At 44.6% G+C, this 18,869-nt stretch overlaps 1 protein-coding gene across 1 annotated transcript in view; it reads right to left on the bottom strand.

Annotated features, from left to right (window-relative positions):
• PLCXD3 (phosphatidylinositol specific phospholipase C X domain containing 3) overlaps positions 1–18,869 on the bottom strand; it is a 90,817-nt gene that overhangs the window by 25,768 nt on the left and 46,180 nt on the right. Inside the window, exon 2 of the mRNA XM_083154286.1 lies at positions 13,393–14,101. Coding sequence (XP_083010412.1) covers positions 13,393–14,101 — 709 coding nt within the window. The remainder of the gene's footprint in view (positions 1–13,392; positions 14,102–18,869) is intronic.

The following is an 18,869-nucleotide window of genomic DNA, read 5'->3' as shown; positions in this document are numbered from 1 at the left end:
ACAAGGGATCTTACTGGGCATAAATAAGAAGTATATACAGTGGAGGGAGCTTACAACTATGCCCTGTTGTTTCAGTGTCAGAGCAAAGGATATCTCCAGTATCAAAATGGGCTTACACAAACAGGAGTTAAAGTTCACTTAAAGTCCATGCACACTGGGTGATTTTGCCCAGCATGCATGGACAATGATTATGGTGAAAATTGCTGGGCTGAAAACCGCTCAGTGCATTCACACTGAGTGATTTTTCAGTCTTCTTAATTATTTTCCCAGGGGGTGGCTGACTTTCCATAGCAGGACGCTAATACCAGCCATACTTGCCTACTTTGGAAAACTAGTTTCAATGAGATTATAGTTGGTTGCAGAATTTTCCACAGCGCCCCATTGAGGGGGCGTGTCATGCTCCACCCAAAGGGCGTGTCTAGTTCCATATATGGAGAGATTGTGAAAATAGATTGTGAAAGTGGCACCTTGAATCGTTGGTGTGTACTGCTACATCTGAGGGGAATCTTTTAATAGGACTTATATCCAAATGTAGATGAGCCCCAAAGCAGTTAGTAAGAGCTACTTATACTTGGTAAAGTGCTGGGAAACGGTGCTGATGATTCAATGTAAATGTATCTGTCTCTCATTCCTTTTTTCCCCAAAAAATGTAACAGTGTAATGTGGGCTAGGTGACATGAGGGAGATTGCTAGACTACTGAGGTAGATTGCTGCTATGTCAGGGAGTCTCCTGCAGAATGCAGGAGGGAAGGTAACTATGATGTAACAGTGTAATGCGGGCTAGGTGAAATGAGGGAGATTGCTAGACTAATGAGGGAGAGAGGGAGATTGCTGTTATGTCAGGGAGTCTCCTGCAGAATGCAGGAGGGAAGGTAACTATGATGTAACAGTGTAATGTGGGCTAGGTGACATGAGGGAGATTGCTAGACTAATGAGGGAGAGAGGGAGATTGCTGCTATTTCAGGGAGTCTCCTGCAGAATGCAGGAGGGGAGGTATCTATGATGTAACAGTGTAATGTGGGCTAGGTGACATGAGGGAGATTGCTAGACTAATGAGGAAGAGAGGGAGATTGCTGCTACAGTATGTCAGGGAGTCTCCTGCAGAATGCAGGAGGGGAGGTAACTATGATGTAACAGTGTAATGTGGGCTAGGTGACATGAGGGAGATTGCTAGACTAATGAGGGAGAGAGGGAGATTGCTGCTACCGTATGTCAGGGAGTCTCCTGCAGAATGCAGGAGGGTAGGTAACTATGATACCAGCAGATGAGTGGCGGCTGACGACGTTGATGCAGGACCGCGCAGCAGCGCCCGCTGCTCATTGCTGGCCCATACAAACTGGCTGGATTTTGTGCTGAATGCAGCTCAAACAACAAAACTGAGCTCAAAATCGCCCGGTGTGTATGGGTTCTAACAGCGATAACTCTGCGCTGATTTATAAAGCTAAAAGGGAAAAGTTCTCCTATGTAATATTTATGCAAACATGCAGAGCATCCATGATCTACTGTAATGAGGCCACTCAGTAAGTGTATCTCATAAGTGCTTGGTTAAAAGATGTTGCAATGAAATTATAGTCATCGTATAGCAGCATGAACAAGCGCTTCTAAGCTGTGGTTCACCTGCAACGCGTTTCCTTTTTTTGGCTCTCAAGAGTCTATAGGCCTGATTCAGATCCATAAGGAATCTCCCTCACCATTGAATGATTTCCCCAGGGTGAGCAGTCTGCGTGTAAGCCAGAACCTACTCTGCCTGTGCGATAGAAAGAGTCTGACCGAGGCCGGAGCTCACATCACCTGCCCTCCCTGATAACACTTGCCCACCTGCGGTTTCCCTGACACTCCCAGGTAACCGCCGGTTACCACCCCCTCCCCCCCCCCCCCCCCAAACACCGGCTTCCTGTTAATCAAACAGCAGTCGTGTTGCAATTTAATAAAATTCTGTTTTCTGTCACAGTTTGACAACAGGCATGCGTACTGTGATTGTACGTCAATTGATAATCATCCAGCGTTCGAATTGGCACAACAGCGATCAACATTGGTCGACAGGCAATAGGCCGACACATGTCAAAGGTCAACATGCATTAGGTCAACGTGGTCGACAAAAGCGAAACGTTGACACACCAAATGTCGACATGAGTTTTGTTAAAGGTTTTTGTGGCTATATCGACGTAAATCGACATTAACACCGTGTAAGTGTGCCGCCTTGCTCGTCAAGTATGAAAAAAGTCAGTTTTAATTTTTTTTTTAAACTCACATGTCGACTTTTTGCTTGGGTTAACCTTTTTGACCATGTCAATCTAATGCATGTTGATCTTTTTCAATAGTGGTCAATCCCACGGCTGCGTCCCTCCCGTCTGTGCAGAAAGCAGGATGTTACTGCTGACTGGCCGTACGAGAATGTTTTTGAACACCAAGAAATAACTGTGTGCGCTGTGTCCTCTGCTGCTGACTGCTCATCACCAGCGCCCTGACTAGATATAACTGCAGCTAGGCAGAATACACGTCTATCTGCAGAACAGATACATGTGCATCTTCACTCTCACACTGATCACGTCAATTGGATTTTGTTTTAGATTATCTCCATTCGAAGGCCGCTGTAATAAAACGGAATCGGTACATCTGTCAGAATGAACTTAGGTCTACAGTCATTAGGTCGACCCCATTAAGTCGGCTGGCAGGAAGGCCGACCTGATTTAAGGTCGACATGGGCCAAGGTCGACATGACGTAAGGTCGAATTTGCATAAAGGTTGACATGAGGAAGGTCGACTGGTCATAAGGTCGACATGGTTTTTTCACAGTTTTTTATCCGAATGTCGACACAGTCGACATGGACACAGTTGGCAATGAGAATCGGACGCTTGCAATGCTTCGGGCACGGTGGCTCGCTTCGCTCGCCACAGCTTTAATAACCTCCTCCACGCCCTAGTGGATGGTAGGGCATGAAATACCGCCTGTTGGCACATGTCGGCTCAAAAAACAGTGAAAAACCCCATGTCGACCTTATGACCAGTCAACCTTCCTCATGTCGACCTTTATGCAAATTCGACCTTAAGTCATGTCGACCTTGGCCCATGTCGACCTTAAGTCAGGTCGACCTTCCTGCCAGTCGACCTAGTGGGGTCGACCTAATGACTGTAGACCTAAGTTCATTCTAATAGATGACCGCTTCCCAATAAAACATAGGGAACTTCAATGAAAAACCAAGGACCTTATTCTGGTCTGTTGGCAGCAGGGCTGCGTTCTCACGGGGACCGATGTTGTCTTAATGCGCATTTCTGTGCCCCTAGGACAGTGGGCGGGGGGCAGAGAGGGGCGTGGGGTGGCGGGCGGCCCCATTAGCATGTGGGCATTCCCATGAGAACGCTGGACGCTCTAATGAGACATTATGCTAATGAGGCAATGACGCGGGTGCTGGGGGTGGGCAGCTGACCGCCAATTTCCTTCCCAGCATGCACGTATATGTCAGGTTGCTCAGAGTAACCTGACATATGCGTGCACCTTCCACATCTTTCGATGGTAGGCCTGTGAATCGCATTTGCGAATGGGTAGGCGGCAGCTAACCATTCGCAAGGCTGCGGATTCGCAGCTATACGAATCCACCAGAATAACCCCCATAATGTGAGATTTTCTCCTCTCTTACACAGTGCATTGCTATTTCTCCTGTGAATAACCCCCCCCCCCCACCACCTCCTCCCCACCCCCCCCATTGCTTCCCTCTTCATATTTGCAGACACTGACAGGATTATACAGCGACAATCTGAATAAATCACTATCTCAAGTCTGTGCCCCCTGTAAAATATGAGACTTGTAAACGTCTGACTGGGAAAGATGATTTATGTGACTGATGAGCAATTATTTGATCGCTTGTTCGGCTGAATAAACTCTCCCCAGTCACTCCGTGTGTGTTACACATCTGCACAATCACTGCTTACTTAGTACACGTATCATTGCACTGACTGCTTGTGAGCAGTGTCTTGTAGGGTTAATGCCAGATATCAGCGTCGTACCGTCCCACACAGGTGCGTATAATTCAGACTTTTAGCTGGGTTAGTAATAGACCTTTTAATATTGCCACATGAGTTCATCCAATCCCCCCTTCTGCTGTATTACTATAAACGCGGATAGCTGGGAGAAGAACGTGCTCAGTCTGGTGACGGATCTACAAAGCGGAAAATTAACTCATTTGGAAAACAATTGAGACGTTTTTCTAGAACCGCGGCTCTCGGGAAAATATTCCTGGTGGCAGAGTCATCAACCCTAGAAAATGTTCTCTACTGACAAATTTACTGACTGATAACATTAGTTTACATACACCATATTCAGACTCTTAAAATCTACCGAAGAGAGAAACCAGTAGCACTGGATCTTCAGCTGCTAACAACAGAAAAGCAACAAATGCGAATAAAGCGCAAATCTAAAAAAGCAAAAAGCTCAGTTTTTCTATATAAAAGCAATATTGTATGTTATTAACATCTAAACCTACAGAATTTTGCTTGAATTTTCTTAAACATCCTGGCATCTGACGTGTGACCTTTTGCATATATATATATATATATATATATATATATATATATATATATATATATATATATATATAGACTTTTGTTTCAGTCCGGCACTCTCCACTATTAGATGCAACTTACGTGGGTGCCTTCCGGATACATGTATAGAGATCGGTTTCAAACAGGCAGCGGCACTCCACGGTTTGGTGTAGTCAAAAAGAATTTAATCCAACGTTTCGGGGCGTATTCCCCCCGTTCTCAAGGATACAGTGCAACACAAGGGTGATTCACAAAACGATTTAAATACCCAAACAAAAAGTGCATACTCACGGTACCTCAGCGTGATTCAGGCTGCCCGGCGTCTGCGTGGACTTCCGGTGAGCTCCGGAAGGTGGAGGGAGTGTTGTTCTGACGTGTGCGGCCGCGTCAGGTAGGCGCACCTCTCTGGCTGGTTGCCAGGATACCGGGAGACGCTTGGGGAACAAGACGCGCCGGGCGCACCTTTCACTTCACTGAGGCACTGTTGATACAAAGTGCATACATAAATACAGTGTACATGAGACAAGTGGTCATAGTGCATGTTAAGACTGTACAATTAGGTCACAGAGTCAAATGCGCATCAGACCCGCTGATGCTGTGTAAAAAAGGTGATGCTGCGTTTTAAGCAGTAACACCTTAGTGGTGTAAGTGGCAGATGCCGGAAGGTCCTGAGTCCAACTGCTGAGGGGAACCTGAGGGATAGACACCCAGGAAGGGCTCAAAGGGTACTGGGTTATTTAAGATCCCTTAGTCGGGATGCTACAGTAGGTGGAGCGGCAGCAGGGACTGGGGTTGCGCTATGCTTTATAATTACATATTTTTAAGAATTTTAAAGAAACATTTCAATAAGGGACAGATATGCCTAGAGATGCTAAGTGGCATGATGCTACAAGGACCGGGTAAGGAAAGGGATCCACGATTCAGCGTCCTCTATTTGAAACCAAAGACATTCATATTCAGTCTCTCATTGAGACCATTGGGTTTGCAAGTGTCCAGTGTGAGGATCCATTTAGCCTCTCGCTTTAGCAGGGTACCTGCTCTGTCACCACCTCTTAGTGATGCAGGGATTTGATCAATGGCCATGTATTTGAGGTCGGATAGTCTGTGTCCTTTATCCACGAAGTGTTTGGCCAGCGGTTGGTCGGCTGGTTTGCCCTTTAATGCATTGTTGATCGTGGATCTGTGCATGGCCATGCGGTCTCTCATATTTCGGGTGGTCTTCCCCACGTATATCAATTGGCATGGACATGTGGCCATATAGACTACGTGGGTGGACATGCAATTTAGAACATGTTTAATTTTGTATGACTGAGTTTTAGCGGAATTATAGAATGTGTTCCCAACAATCATGTATGAACAAGTGACACATTTTGGACATTTATAACAGCCGTTTGGCTTGCTTAGGAAGTGTGTTCTGGTGTTTTCAATGTTAAAGCCAGATATGTCCGTGTGGACTACATAGTCTCTTATGTTTCTACCTTTTCGGAACACAGTCATTGGTTTTACTTCCTTGAGGTCTGTGAGGGACTTGTCTGTGGCAACAATCGGCCAAAGTGCTCTTGTGGCTCGATTTAGTATTCGGCTTGTGGTGGTAAAGTTAGACACCCAGGGCATGGTGTTTTTAGCGCAGCGTTGTTTGGTAGTTAGTAGTTCTGACCTGGGTATTAACATGATTTCTCTTTTAGTGTTGTTCAGATCTTTGTAGTCGTATCCTCTTTCCCAGAACTTTTTAATTATTTTGTCGAGTTCTTCTGATAGTTTATCAGGGTCACTTGTTATTCGTGCTATCCGATACATTTGGGACCGTGGTAGGCCTTGTTTAAGGGCTCTAGGATGAAAGCTATTAGCCCTGAGCACGGTGTTTTTGTCTGTTGGTTTGCTGTATGGAGTGGTGGAGATGATGCCGTCCTTGATTGTTATCAAGACATCCAGATAATGCATTGATTCTAGTGAATATTCGTATGTGACTTTGATGGTAGAAGGGCGGTCATTGATGTTGTTGAGGAGATTTTTTAATGCAGCCTCACCCCCCGTCCAGAATATGCATAAATCATCTATGTAGCGAGAATACGAAAGGATGTTGTTAGCTGTTTCTGCATCCTCAAAGAACATCGATTGTTCCTCAGCAAACATGAACACGTTTGCATATGACGGGGAGACGTTGCTCCCCATAGAGCATCCCGCTGTCTGAAGAAAAAACTCTTTGTCAAATAAAAAATAATTTTTGGTAAGTACCATTTCTAGTAGGCCCATAAATAGGTCGATGTTGATGCTGTCCATCTGTTCCTGTATGAGGAAGTGTCTCATGGCTTGTAGTCCACTCCCATGTGGGATGCTGGTGTACAGACTACATATGTCTAACACACAGACAATGGTACCAGGTGGCAATGGTCCCAGTTGGTTGATTTTTACGAGAAAACTGGTGGTGTCCTTGATGAAAGTACTTTGTTTCATCACCAGGGGCTGGAGAATACCGTCTAAAAACTGCGATATTGGTTGTAGTAGTGATTTATTCGCCGATATAATCGGTCTCCCCGGTGGTCGTAGTTGGTTTTTGTGTACCTTTGGTACAGTATAGAGGATAGGTGTCATCGGGTGATCTTGTGATAGGGCGTTCTTTAGCTTCTCGGAGATAAGTTTGGCATCGTAGGCTTCTTGTAGAAGTGCATCCACTTGTTTTTTATACTGGAGAGTAGGGTCTCCCCTTAGTTTGGTATATGTGGATGTGTCTTCTAATTGCTGACGGGCTTCATTGCGGTAGTATTCGATGTCCATGACAACTATCCCGCCCCCCTTATCGGCGGGGCGGATGATGACATGGTGTCTATCCCTCAGGTTCCCCTCAGCAGTTGGACTCAGGACCTTCCGGCATCTGCCACTTACACCACTAAGGTGTTACTGCTTAAAACGCAGCATCACCTTTTTTACACAGCATCAGCGGGTCTGATGCGCATTTGACTCTGTGACCTAATTGTACAGTCTTAACATGCACTATGACCACTTGTCTCATGTACACTGTATTTATGTATGCACTTTGTATCAACAGTGCCTCAGTGAAGTGAAAGGTGCGCCCGGCGCGTCTTGTTCCCCAAGCGTCTCCCGGTATCCTGGCAACCAGCCAGAGAGGTGCGCCTACCTGACGCGGCCGCACACGTCAGAACAACACTCCCTCCACCTTCCGGAGCTCACCGGAAGTCCACGCAGACGCCGGGCAGCCTGAATCACGCTGAGGTACCGTGAGTATGCACTTTTTGTTTGGGTATTTAAATCGTTTTGTGAATCACCCTTGTGTTGCACTGTATCCTTGAGAACGGGGGGAATACGCCCCGAAACGTTGGATTAAATTCTTTTTGACTACACCAAACCGTGGAGTGCCGCTGCCTGTTTGAAACCGATCTCTATATATATATATATATATATATATATATATATATATATATATATATATATATATATATATATATACATATACAATTTACCACTCAAATAACTTACTTATATAAACCTGAAAGAAAAGGCTTGGAGACTTAGGTTTGGCAGAAAGTGTTAGCTGTATTTATTATTGAAGCACTTTAAGTTAATTAATTAGATTATAATTAATTAATTAATGGTGGCCAAGAAAGAACGGCTAATTATCTCAGCTCCACCCACAACTGACCTACGTAATCAAACATTCCCTTACAACAAGCGGTATCCCCTCAACCTTCTACATTGACTGCCCACCGGTCCAGGTGGTGTCGCTGTCCCAGAGCGGGTGAACCAGCGGATGCCTATAATCAGCGAAGGTGAGCGCACCGAAAAACAACCATATACACAGAATCACCATTTAATGAAGACCTTAAATCAATTAACCTGCAATTAACCTTTCCCGGCAAACAGCCAACGCAATTAAGCACCCACCCATCATTAAAGGAAAAGGGGCGGGAGGGTGGGAAACTCCTCCTCTTCCTGCAACTAATATCCCAGCTAACTTTGCCATCCCCTGCATCCTTATTGGATGCCGAGTCACATGCTTCCCCAGGTTTACACAGCCTTGGATGTTGAACCCACTACATGCCTATGCAGACATTCCGTTATTCAATTAATGAATGAATATCAAACTAAGAATGTGAATTTTAATGTCACTCCCTATGTGCAGAGGTCCTGATTCACAGAATTACGTTAGCGACACCGCTGTTGTACACAACGGCTAAATATGTAAGGGCTGCAGGAGGAGTCTTAAGTAAAGATTGACCCACTGAAGGCTTCTCTAATCTACAGCATAAACATTGAACATCTGCTTAAGCCCGAGGTTATTCATGATGCCCACCAAAACCACACTGCCGGCGGCAAGTGAAACCGCGTCCAAGGACATAGCCACTGGCTTCGGCAAGCCCAGGAAATGGGCATCCCTTTATTCTTTAAAGCAATACACCTCCATGCCTCCAAACAGCTGCTGCTGCTGCACTGCAACCTACATGGCAAAATACGCGCAGATAATTAAACATTGAGATTTGCGCAAGTATCAGATTTTAGGTAAATATTGGAATCAGACCCAAAGCCAGACTGTTTGGTGAGGATCCGTTATCACATCACGCTAGCTGTCTACTCTTTCTTCCTGCTTAAATTCAGGAGTCTAGACTGCGAAGGTGAGTCTGATTTGATTATTTTCATTATTATTATTATTATTATTATTATTTTTATTATTATCATCATCATATTATACTGTATATTCTATCTTACAATGTCAGGGTTACACATTGCACTCTTTTTTTCATGTCTGCTTGCTATGCCAATGTCTCGGAAAAGAACGTGATGGGTTATTTCACAGATTTCTTTGTTGAGAGTGGCATGCGGATTCTGTTCTGTACCTACACAATAGCCCTCTGATAGTCTATAAGCAACTCTGCAGGAGGCTCATACAAAAGTCAAAGCACAAATAAGAAGGAGATTTTCGACTGAGCGCATCTACAATTCATACATAAGTGGTCCTATCAATCACTGTTGCAGACTCCATGAATGCAATTTATAGATCATGGCTATAAGAGATACAGTAAGTGGCACAAATTGCTGCTTTCTTGAGTTTATAGGACTAAAGGTGCCCATACACGTTACAATTATTGTATACAATATTGTATACAATATCGCATCTCATCCGATCTCGGTTTTGCGATGACATCAAATGAGATGAGATCTAGTACAAAAAGTACGTGCTGCACATACTTTTTGTACTAGATCTCATCTCATCTGATGTCATCGCAAAACCGAGATCGGATGAGATGCGATATTGTATACAATATTGTATACAATAATTGTAATGTGTATGGGCACCTTTAAGCTGTGTACCCACGATGAGAATTTGGCTATCAATTTTGACTATATAGTCAAATCGATAGTACGTTAGTTCAAATTGCACCGTGTTTAGCCACATCCAATACAAGTGCGATCCCGATTTGTGGCCCCACGCTGTTGGAAACGAAAGTAGAAGTAGACTGTGCAGCACAGTCTATTTGTACTCTCTCGTAACGAGGGCCATGCTGCCATAGGCGTGCGCACAGGGGGTGCCAGGGGTGCACAGGCACCTCCTAATGACTGGCACCCCCACACGATTGCTGCACCTCCTAGTGGCCGCTGGTCTGGGAGGAAGTCCCCAGTCATCACAAGGCTGCAGCCGCTCAGAGGAGGAGAGTTCCGCAATTCGCGGGTAGAAAGGGGGCGGGGCTTAATGCCGCGAAATGCCCGCCCCCATCAGATACCTCACTCAGCTCAATTCAGGACAGGTAGTGTGCTCTCCCTCCTGCCCCCTCTCCCTAAAACTCTCCCTCTCTCTCACACACTCTGCCCCCCCCCCCCTCTCTATGACAATCTGCTCTCCCTGACACTGATACCCCTCTCCATGCAGCCTGCCCCCCCCCCCCCCCCCCTTGCCATGGCACTCTGCCCCCCTCTCTCCCTGACACTGCTCCCTCTCACTCTCTGAAACTGCCCCCCCTCTCCCTGACACTGGCACTCTGTCCCCCTCTCCATGGCACTCTGTCCCCATCCACTGTGTGTCCGGCGCATGCGCAGAAGCTAAAGAAGGACACTGGGGAAGCATCCGCCAACATTTAAATTAACACGGCTGGCCAACATCTGGCTGCACTGACTGCTGCCTATCCATGTCCAGCCAGTCCCAGTATGCCCAGTCCACTGCCCCAGTAAGTTAATGCCAAGTGCTGGGCTACTGTGCTCCAGCCCTGCGTGTGCTGTTCCAGAGACCTCCTGAGCCCTCCGAGCATGTTATCCCCATGGCATCAAGCATGAAACCTCTAGCAATTAACATGTAGGTAAGCAATACTTATGAGGCATCATATTTAGTAGCCCTTATGGTGTGTAGTATAATATGTAATGGGCATTAAGGCATGTGGCATAATGTGTAATGGGCATCACGTATGTTAAATAATGTGTAATGGGCATCATAGTCTGTGGTGTAACATGTTAGGGGCATTATGGTCTGAGGCGTAATGGGCATTACAGTGTGAGGCGCAACATGTAATGGGCATCAGTGTGAAGTGCAACATGTAATGAGCATCACAATGTGAGGCGCAACATATAATGGGCATTATGGAGTGTGATGTAATGGGCATCATGGTGTGAGGTGTAAAGGGCATCATGGTGTGAGGTGTAATGTGTAAAGGGCATCACGGTCTGAGGCGTAACGTGTAAGGGGCATCATGGTGTGAGGGGTAACGGGCATCACAGTGTGAGGCGCAACGTGTAATGGGCATCACAGTATGAGGCGCAACATGTAATCAGCATTACAGTGTGTGGCGTAATGTGTAATGGACATTATGGTGTGTGGCGTAATGTGTAATGGGCATTACAGTGTGATGAGTAATGGGCATTATGGTGTGTGACATAACATGTAATAGGCATTATGGCATGTTGTATACTGTGTAATGGGTGTGTGATGTGTAATAGGCATAACGGTGTAAATTTTTGGCGTGCACTGTCCCTATTTTACAAAAAATTGGCAAGCCCTGGCATAATGTGTAATGTCTGTAATGTCATACGGTGTGTGGCATTATGTGAAATGAGCATTACTGTGTGTGGCATGTGTGATGGGCATTATGGTGTGTGGCATTAAGTGTAATGGGCACTATGTTGAATGGCATATTGTGTGATGGGCATTACTGTGTGCCATTGTGTGTAATGGGCATTACTGTGTGTGCCATTATGTGTAATGGGCATTAATGTGTGTGGCATTATGTGTGATGGTTATTATGGTGTGTGGCTTTATGTGGAATGGGCATTACAGTGTGTGGCATTACAGTGTGTGCCATTATGTGTAATGGGCATTACAGTGTAGATTTTTGCAGCGCGCCTTTGGCATGCAATGTCCCTGTGTCTAGTATATGTGTAGGAGAATGATTCACTCTCAAGTGCATATACATAAATAAGTAACCTTCTATTTAGTTTGCATTGATGCCCAGTAGGCGGCGATGGACACGCCCAGTAGACTGTGATGGACACACCCCTCCAATGGTGCACCCCCTAAGAAAATGGGCTGCGCACGCCTATGCATGCTGCACAATGCAATGTTGGAGGGTATGACACCCCCTCCCCCCCCCTCCCCGTGAAAATATGGGTACATCTTTCTTACAGACTAACACAGAATAGAAGAGGTATGGGGAGAGGAGGTACCTAAGCCTATTTAACCCAGAAAAAAACTGTGACAATATATTTTGTTCTATATAATGGAGCAGTGGAATGCAGAAAAACATGGGCGCCGTACAGCTTGGGGCTATGAAACGCAGTCCATAAAAACAAGGAAGCAACAGCTTGTTCTAATATAAAGCCATCAAATAGAATTTAAAAAAAAAACATGGTCGCCGCACATATAAGGAGGCATGGGCCGCGGTTTTAAAACTAATAAGAAAATAGCACCCGGCTCAACAAGATGGACGCCCAATGGAACGCAACAAGAAGTGACCGATGATATGCATACAGATGGAGCGCCTCTCATTCTCTCGTCAGATCCCCTCCGCTGGCAAGAGCTGATGGAGAGGCGCTCCATCTGATGGGGACTCGTAAGCGTCTCACACGCACTCACGTCCCACTCACTCGGCGGCAGGAAGCGGAATCCCTGCCCATCTCCGCTTCAAGGAGACAGGCAGTGTTAGGGGGGGTGCAGGGGGCTGTGCGGACCAACGGGGGAGCTGCGGGGAAGCAACGGGTGGCTTCGGTGGGCTCAGACGGAACGGGACATGCAAGCATCAAGCGTCTGATGGCGGGTCCTGGTGATTGGCGATAGAATCGCCAGGACCCGTGAGAACAGTGAGAACGGCTCCATCTGTAAGTCACTTCCGGTCAGTGAAACCTGGATGCAGGATACCTAATTACCTCACCAAGAGGGGTGATGACCACTATTCATCCAATCCTGAAGAAAGAGTTTGCACTTCGAAACGTGTTGATTGATTTGGATGAATTGGGCTTGTGCACTTTGAAGCCTGGAGTCCCCCTGCAAATACAAGCCTTCTGTAGAGGAGCGGAGCTATACTTCCATGGACCATTTTGCTTTCACAGGCAAAGCCCATCACAGCACCACCACAGACATATTTGAGTATTTGCTTAATAACTCATTATCAACACATTTAAATATTTTGTTTGTAATATCAAATTAAGAACAACCTCTTATAAGGGGAACTATATCAAACCTTCTGAAGAGGACATGTGAAGAAGCTTTCCATAGCAACCAATCAGATCCCAGATATCATTTACCCAGATATCATCTATCTAAATAATAGAATTTGATTGGTTTGTTATGGGCAACTTCTCCACTTGTGTTTGTCGAAGGTTTGACAAGTTACCGGTAAAACTCAATGATTTACTTACCGTTCGGTTATGGTTTCTCTCAGTCCACTCGTAACTCCTTTGACCACAGTACTAGCTTTTGGTGTTAATACCACCTGAGAGATAAAAAATGTACCTTTCTTCCTCCGTTCAGTAATTGACGAATGCAGAAACTGAATTAATTTTTCTGTGTCTGTTGTATTGGCCCAGGGAGCAGGCATCATTTGCCCGGGCCAGAGAAACGGAACCTCGAGAGCCACTGGGCTGTGATAGAAGACCAAGATCTGGTAATTCCTCTCCCAAAGATACTGGAGACTTACTTCCTGGGCAAAGATAACGGGGCACGTCTTGTTCCCAAATATGTCTTTAAGCATTTGAACCAGGTTTTCATGATGGTATTTTTGCATGCCATAAAAATGGTTGAAGTCCAAGAACACCACTTCCTTACTGTGATTGGACAGATAGGCGTTGATCTCATTAAGACCTTCGTTGACTTTGGCACTAAATAAACCATGAGCAAAATACAACTCATTATCCGGGTCTCTAGGTTTTGTCGAAATCCGGAGATCAAAATATCTTATTCCCGCTTCCATTTGGCTTGTAAAGTTCATGGTCTGGGTGGCCAGCCACTTTCTCATCAGCTTCTTGGCAACTGTCCCAAAAACGGAGACAAAGTTCTGGACAGTTTCTGGCTGTTCAGGCCCAACTGGAGATGCCTCATCGATGTAGAAGCTGAAGGAATCATGTGATCCTGAAACGGAAGAAAATTGTGCCATTAATATTCATTCAAGCTTTGCTATAATTCTATACCTTTAGTGTTTTAGGGTATTTACTATGATCCTTGAGTTTAATTTGTTACTATGGGTGGATGTATGAAGCCTTGGTGAGAGATAAAATATTAACCAATTGTCACTTTGTTTTTAGACTGCAAGCTCTTAGGGCAAAATGTTCCTCAACTGTTATCTCGATAGTGCAAGTTCTTAAAATGTTACTGTAGGTATCTAACTTTCCCCACCAACCTTGTACCTCCATGTTCAGCATTACAGAGTAACAGTAGCTTGCAATTTCTATACACATTTTAAAAATGCTTTAAGTAAAACATACAATATAAACTGGAAAAAAACTTTTAGCAGAATAAATTCAATATTGTTATGTGAATATACATGTAAAAGATCTTTGCCATATCAAAGGAAACAGGTACAGTACATCATATAGAAAAAATATGTTAATGAATTTGTATCAATGAATCAAATCAAATAAGTAACGTTAAATTGAAGTATGAATTCATTTGGCAAGCTAGATTACAAATTCCATTCCACTCCAATCTTCCAGAACTTGCGCTGATTTTTCCATAACCCCGCACATCACTAAGGCAGATGTATATAGTGATGCATTAATTGATTCCAATTACAGCACATACATGCATGCATACTGTATCTCTTCTGGCAAATCACCACAAGTGTTCCAGATACTGTTAACATTTCTCTATTTTGCTAATTAATGTGTGAATATTTTTTTTTTTCATTTGTAAAAATTTTACATTTAAAATTTTTGAATGTTAACATAGAAAAAAAAAAAAAAAAGATATATTGTGATCTGGGAATCTTACTGTGCAAGCCACAAAGGTGCGTAGAGGTATCTTTCTAATTCCTCTCCACAGATTCCGGGAAAAGAAGCCCATAGGCTTCTGTAGGCAATCTATAGATAGCATTGCTCATCGGGCGCAAGCTTGATACGTATGGGAACACTTCAGTCCCATACAATTCTATGAGGAATGTAGTGTGGGCGGTCCGCAGAAGAAATATATATATATTAAAGTGATCCGCTGTGGATATCTACAATACCAACAGGGATAACTTTAATACATACTAGGAGTGATTCAGGTTGATTCGCTATGTAGTGTATTCGGGCCGGGACCGATGTTTCGGGTTTGCGTATCGGAGAATATACGCATGTGCAGACCGGATGTGCGAATGCCTTCTGCGACTATCACATTCACCAAGGTGTTCGCACACTCTGGGGCGGACAGGGGGCTGTCACATGGGGACACCCAGTGTTTCCTAGTCATGTTGACAAAAACACTGGGTGTGCCTATAAAAACGCTGGGCATCCCCATGCGACCGCAGGCATGGCGAAGCCCGCACGGGGTGGAGGAGATGTTCAAGAGGGCCAAAGTGCGGCTAAAAAACACTGCTAAGCGAGTGGGTCTGAATCAGGCCCACTGTATAAGGATTGAGGAAAACCTCCTGCAGTGGCATTTATTGGCGCTATGACAGCATTTTGGCACTTAATACAGTACATCCTGCCCTTCCATTCTGTTTTAGTTCTTTGGAATATTATGTCCTCTATGGGTCAGAGCTGTTTTGGTGGCACTAGGGGGGACCTTCACAATATTAGGTAGATGCTTCCATGGTTATGGCTGGTGGGTATATGAGCCTGCTCTCATTATACATATATTTGGGGTCAAACTGAATCATTCTGACTATAAATGATCCCATAGGAAATGATGTTATTCAGCCTGGACAGATTTATGCTGTCATATATCCTGATCAGAGCAATACATGCTTTCTCTGTCCAAGATCTGACAGACCAAGGTGGTCATTAATTCCCTGACGCTCATCAGGAGACAGTAATAGCGCCCCCTCATTCTCGGCCGAGCCTGACTGCAGCCATATATGACAGATCCGTGATGGATGAGTCAACGGTTTTTGATAATGGCGTTTAAACAGATGGCTCTAAAAACAGTAAATGCCTCTATATGGGAATAATAATGATCGGGCTGTTTGTATGGATGATAATAACACTGCCCTTTTTAAGATAATGCCATTTTTATATATATTATTGCCAGAAATCTGACAAGCGACTGTAAGTATCAAGCTGGTATTAGAAAACAAAAACCAACACAGCCACATCAATCCTATCTGTGCTCTGATATTAAGGTATAGGCTTTTCTGATACAAGAAGAGTAGCCAAGAACAGTTACTTGGTTATATATCTAGACAGATAATCTTCGCAGAGGCAGCAACAATTTTATCTGTTATAGTCCCAGCAGTATATATACAGCGGAAATAACTACGGTACAATGAATACAATCCTGGTTATACGCTATACAGTGAGCATCAATGGTAAAATATTTTGTTAACTCCTTATTGTTGACTTTACATAAACCTTGGCATTTTATAAAAAAAGATTTTCTTGCAACTTCACCATCGTACCTTGTGTGACAGTTGTTCATTTTAATGAATAACATAACACATCGTAAGTTTTAGTGCAAGATATTCCACACCCCACTGGAGAGGTTCGTTGGGTAGCTAACACACTTCCTCATAACTGATTCAGGAGACCACCAGGAGATACTGTCACAGAGCCATGGGTAACTAACTACCACACTTCCTCATAACTGATTCAGGAGATAATATCACAGAGCCATGGATAACTAACTACCACACTTCCTCATAACTGACTCAGGAGATAATATCACAGAGCCATGGGTAACTAACTACCACACTTCCTCATAACTGATTCAGGAGACCACCAGGAGATACTATCACAGAGCCATGGGTAACTACCACACTTCCTCATAACTGACTCAGGAGACCACCAGGAGATACTGTCACAGTGCCATGGGTAAATTACCACACTCTGCATATGTGACTCAGGAGACCATCAGGAGATACTGTAACAGTGCCACGAGTAACTACCACACGTCCTTATAAATGACACCGGGAGATAATAAGCAATGATTTTTAGGGCCATATGTGATTAAAAAAAAAGCCAACCCAAAGGAGCACAGGAGAAACTCTGGTGAAAAGGCTGTCGATGGAGCTTTTAAGACCTTATGGGGGCAATGATACTCAAAGGTAATTTGGTTAAAGCACGCAATAACTCCTGCTTAACCAAACTGTTTAATTGGGATAGCCATTTAATGCTTCACCCAATATCAATAGCTTGAACAATAGGTGGGCACCAGTTTTTGAGGACACATGGATATGGCATGTCATTCAGAGAAGGAAGGCGGGGCTAAAGGATAAAGCCTTGTCACTATAGGGCCAGAGAAACATTACTGCACCACTGATGGCAAAACCATTGACGCAATCAATGTTGATGGCCATCACTATGGCTTAGCTACTACAGGTTGAGTATCCTTTATCCAAATATCGTTTATCCAAATTATTCTGAAGACGTTTCCAAAATGTACTTTTTTGCGTGCAATCGCGCAGAGGACTGATCTAATCAGAATAACCCCCATAACCTCACATATTTTGTCTTTGTTCACTTTTTTATTGGATGAGAAGTGTCATGAGTGCAAAATCAATTAAACCTTAAACTCTACAGTAAATAAAGACAATGAGATGGTAATTTGGCAGAGGATCCGTTAGTTCATTTATATGATCACTCATTTAAATGCGTATGGTGGTAAAGAAAGGACGGCAAGAAATCAGTCATCATCTGCAATGCCCAAACACACCCAGCAATGGTCATCGCAGGCGGATTCAGCTCAGAGTACACAACCATAACACCTCTATAAGCAGCAAAAGGTATCAACTTACCTTCTACCTTGACAACCCGCCCCTTTGGGAGGTGAAACTCCACCCCCCCCCCCCCCCGTTAGGGTGGTATAGCCAACTGCCAGCCAATAAAAGGCATGCACCTCATCTAAGCAATTGCACCTGGACTTTTGACCCAACATTCTTTCCCACCACAATATAGTCAACATAAAAACCACACGCAAACCTTGATGGAAAGGGAGGGTGGGAATCCTGGAACCATAGAGGTTTGGCCTACATCACCAGCCCCTTAAATAAACAATATCCAAACTCATGCCCCTGAACTGCTATAGGTTGCTAAAATCAGTGATCAGCACCCAGTTCAGCCCCCATCCTTGAGGTTTAAACCACCTGTTTTCTTACAGATGGAGCGCCTCTCTTCTTTGGCCGGGGATCGCTGGCATGTCTCCTCTGGCGATCGCCAGTGCAGAAGCGCTCCATCTGACTGGGACGCACGTGCGTCTCACACACACATGCGTCCCAGTTTCAGGACGGCGCCGCTGCCGGTCCCTGCCTGTCTCCATTTCAGGGATAGGGGGGAAAGCGGGGTGGCGAGGGGCACCAGGAGATGAGGCGGAGCCAGCTCCATAGCCACGGGGTGCGTACGAGCGTCTCGTGCGCCAGCGCCCCTGGCAAGAGCCGGCCACTGATGGGATGTTGCTATGGGCAACCAATCAGATACTATCTATTATCTTCTAGAAGGTGCTAAGTAAATTAGTAGATTCTGATTGGTTGCCTATAGCAACATCCCTTATGAAATTCAACTCCCATCTAACTAAATTTCCATCGCTGTCTTTAATCTTTCCAGGATCTGTCCAGAAAAGGTAATTTCCATTTATAAGCACATTGGAGAGACAGATAGAAGAACAGCTAAGATCTCAGATAAGCCTTTAATACAGGACTATGTTTTGCTGACATTTTACGGTACATCTGATTTTCTGAAATCCCATCCTTATAGACAATTAGAGCCTT

The sequence above is a fragment of the Crinia signifera genome, chromosome 1 (assembly GCF_055691185.1).
Source record: "Crinia signifera chromosome 1, ASM5569118v1, whole genome shotgun sequence".
Classification (NCBI taxonomy): Eukaryota; Metazoa; Chordata; class Amphibia; order Anura; family Myobatrachidae; genus Crinia; species Crinia signifera.
Note: the sequence above shows the minus strand (reverse complement) of the source record. Positions and strands in the feature narration are given on the sequence as shown.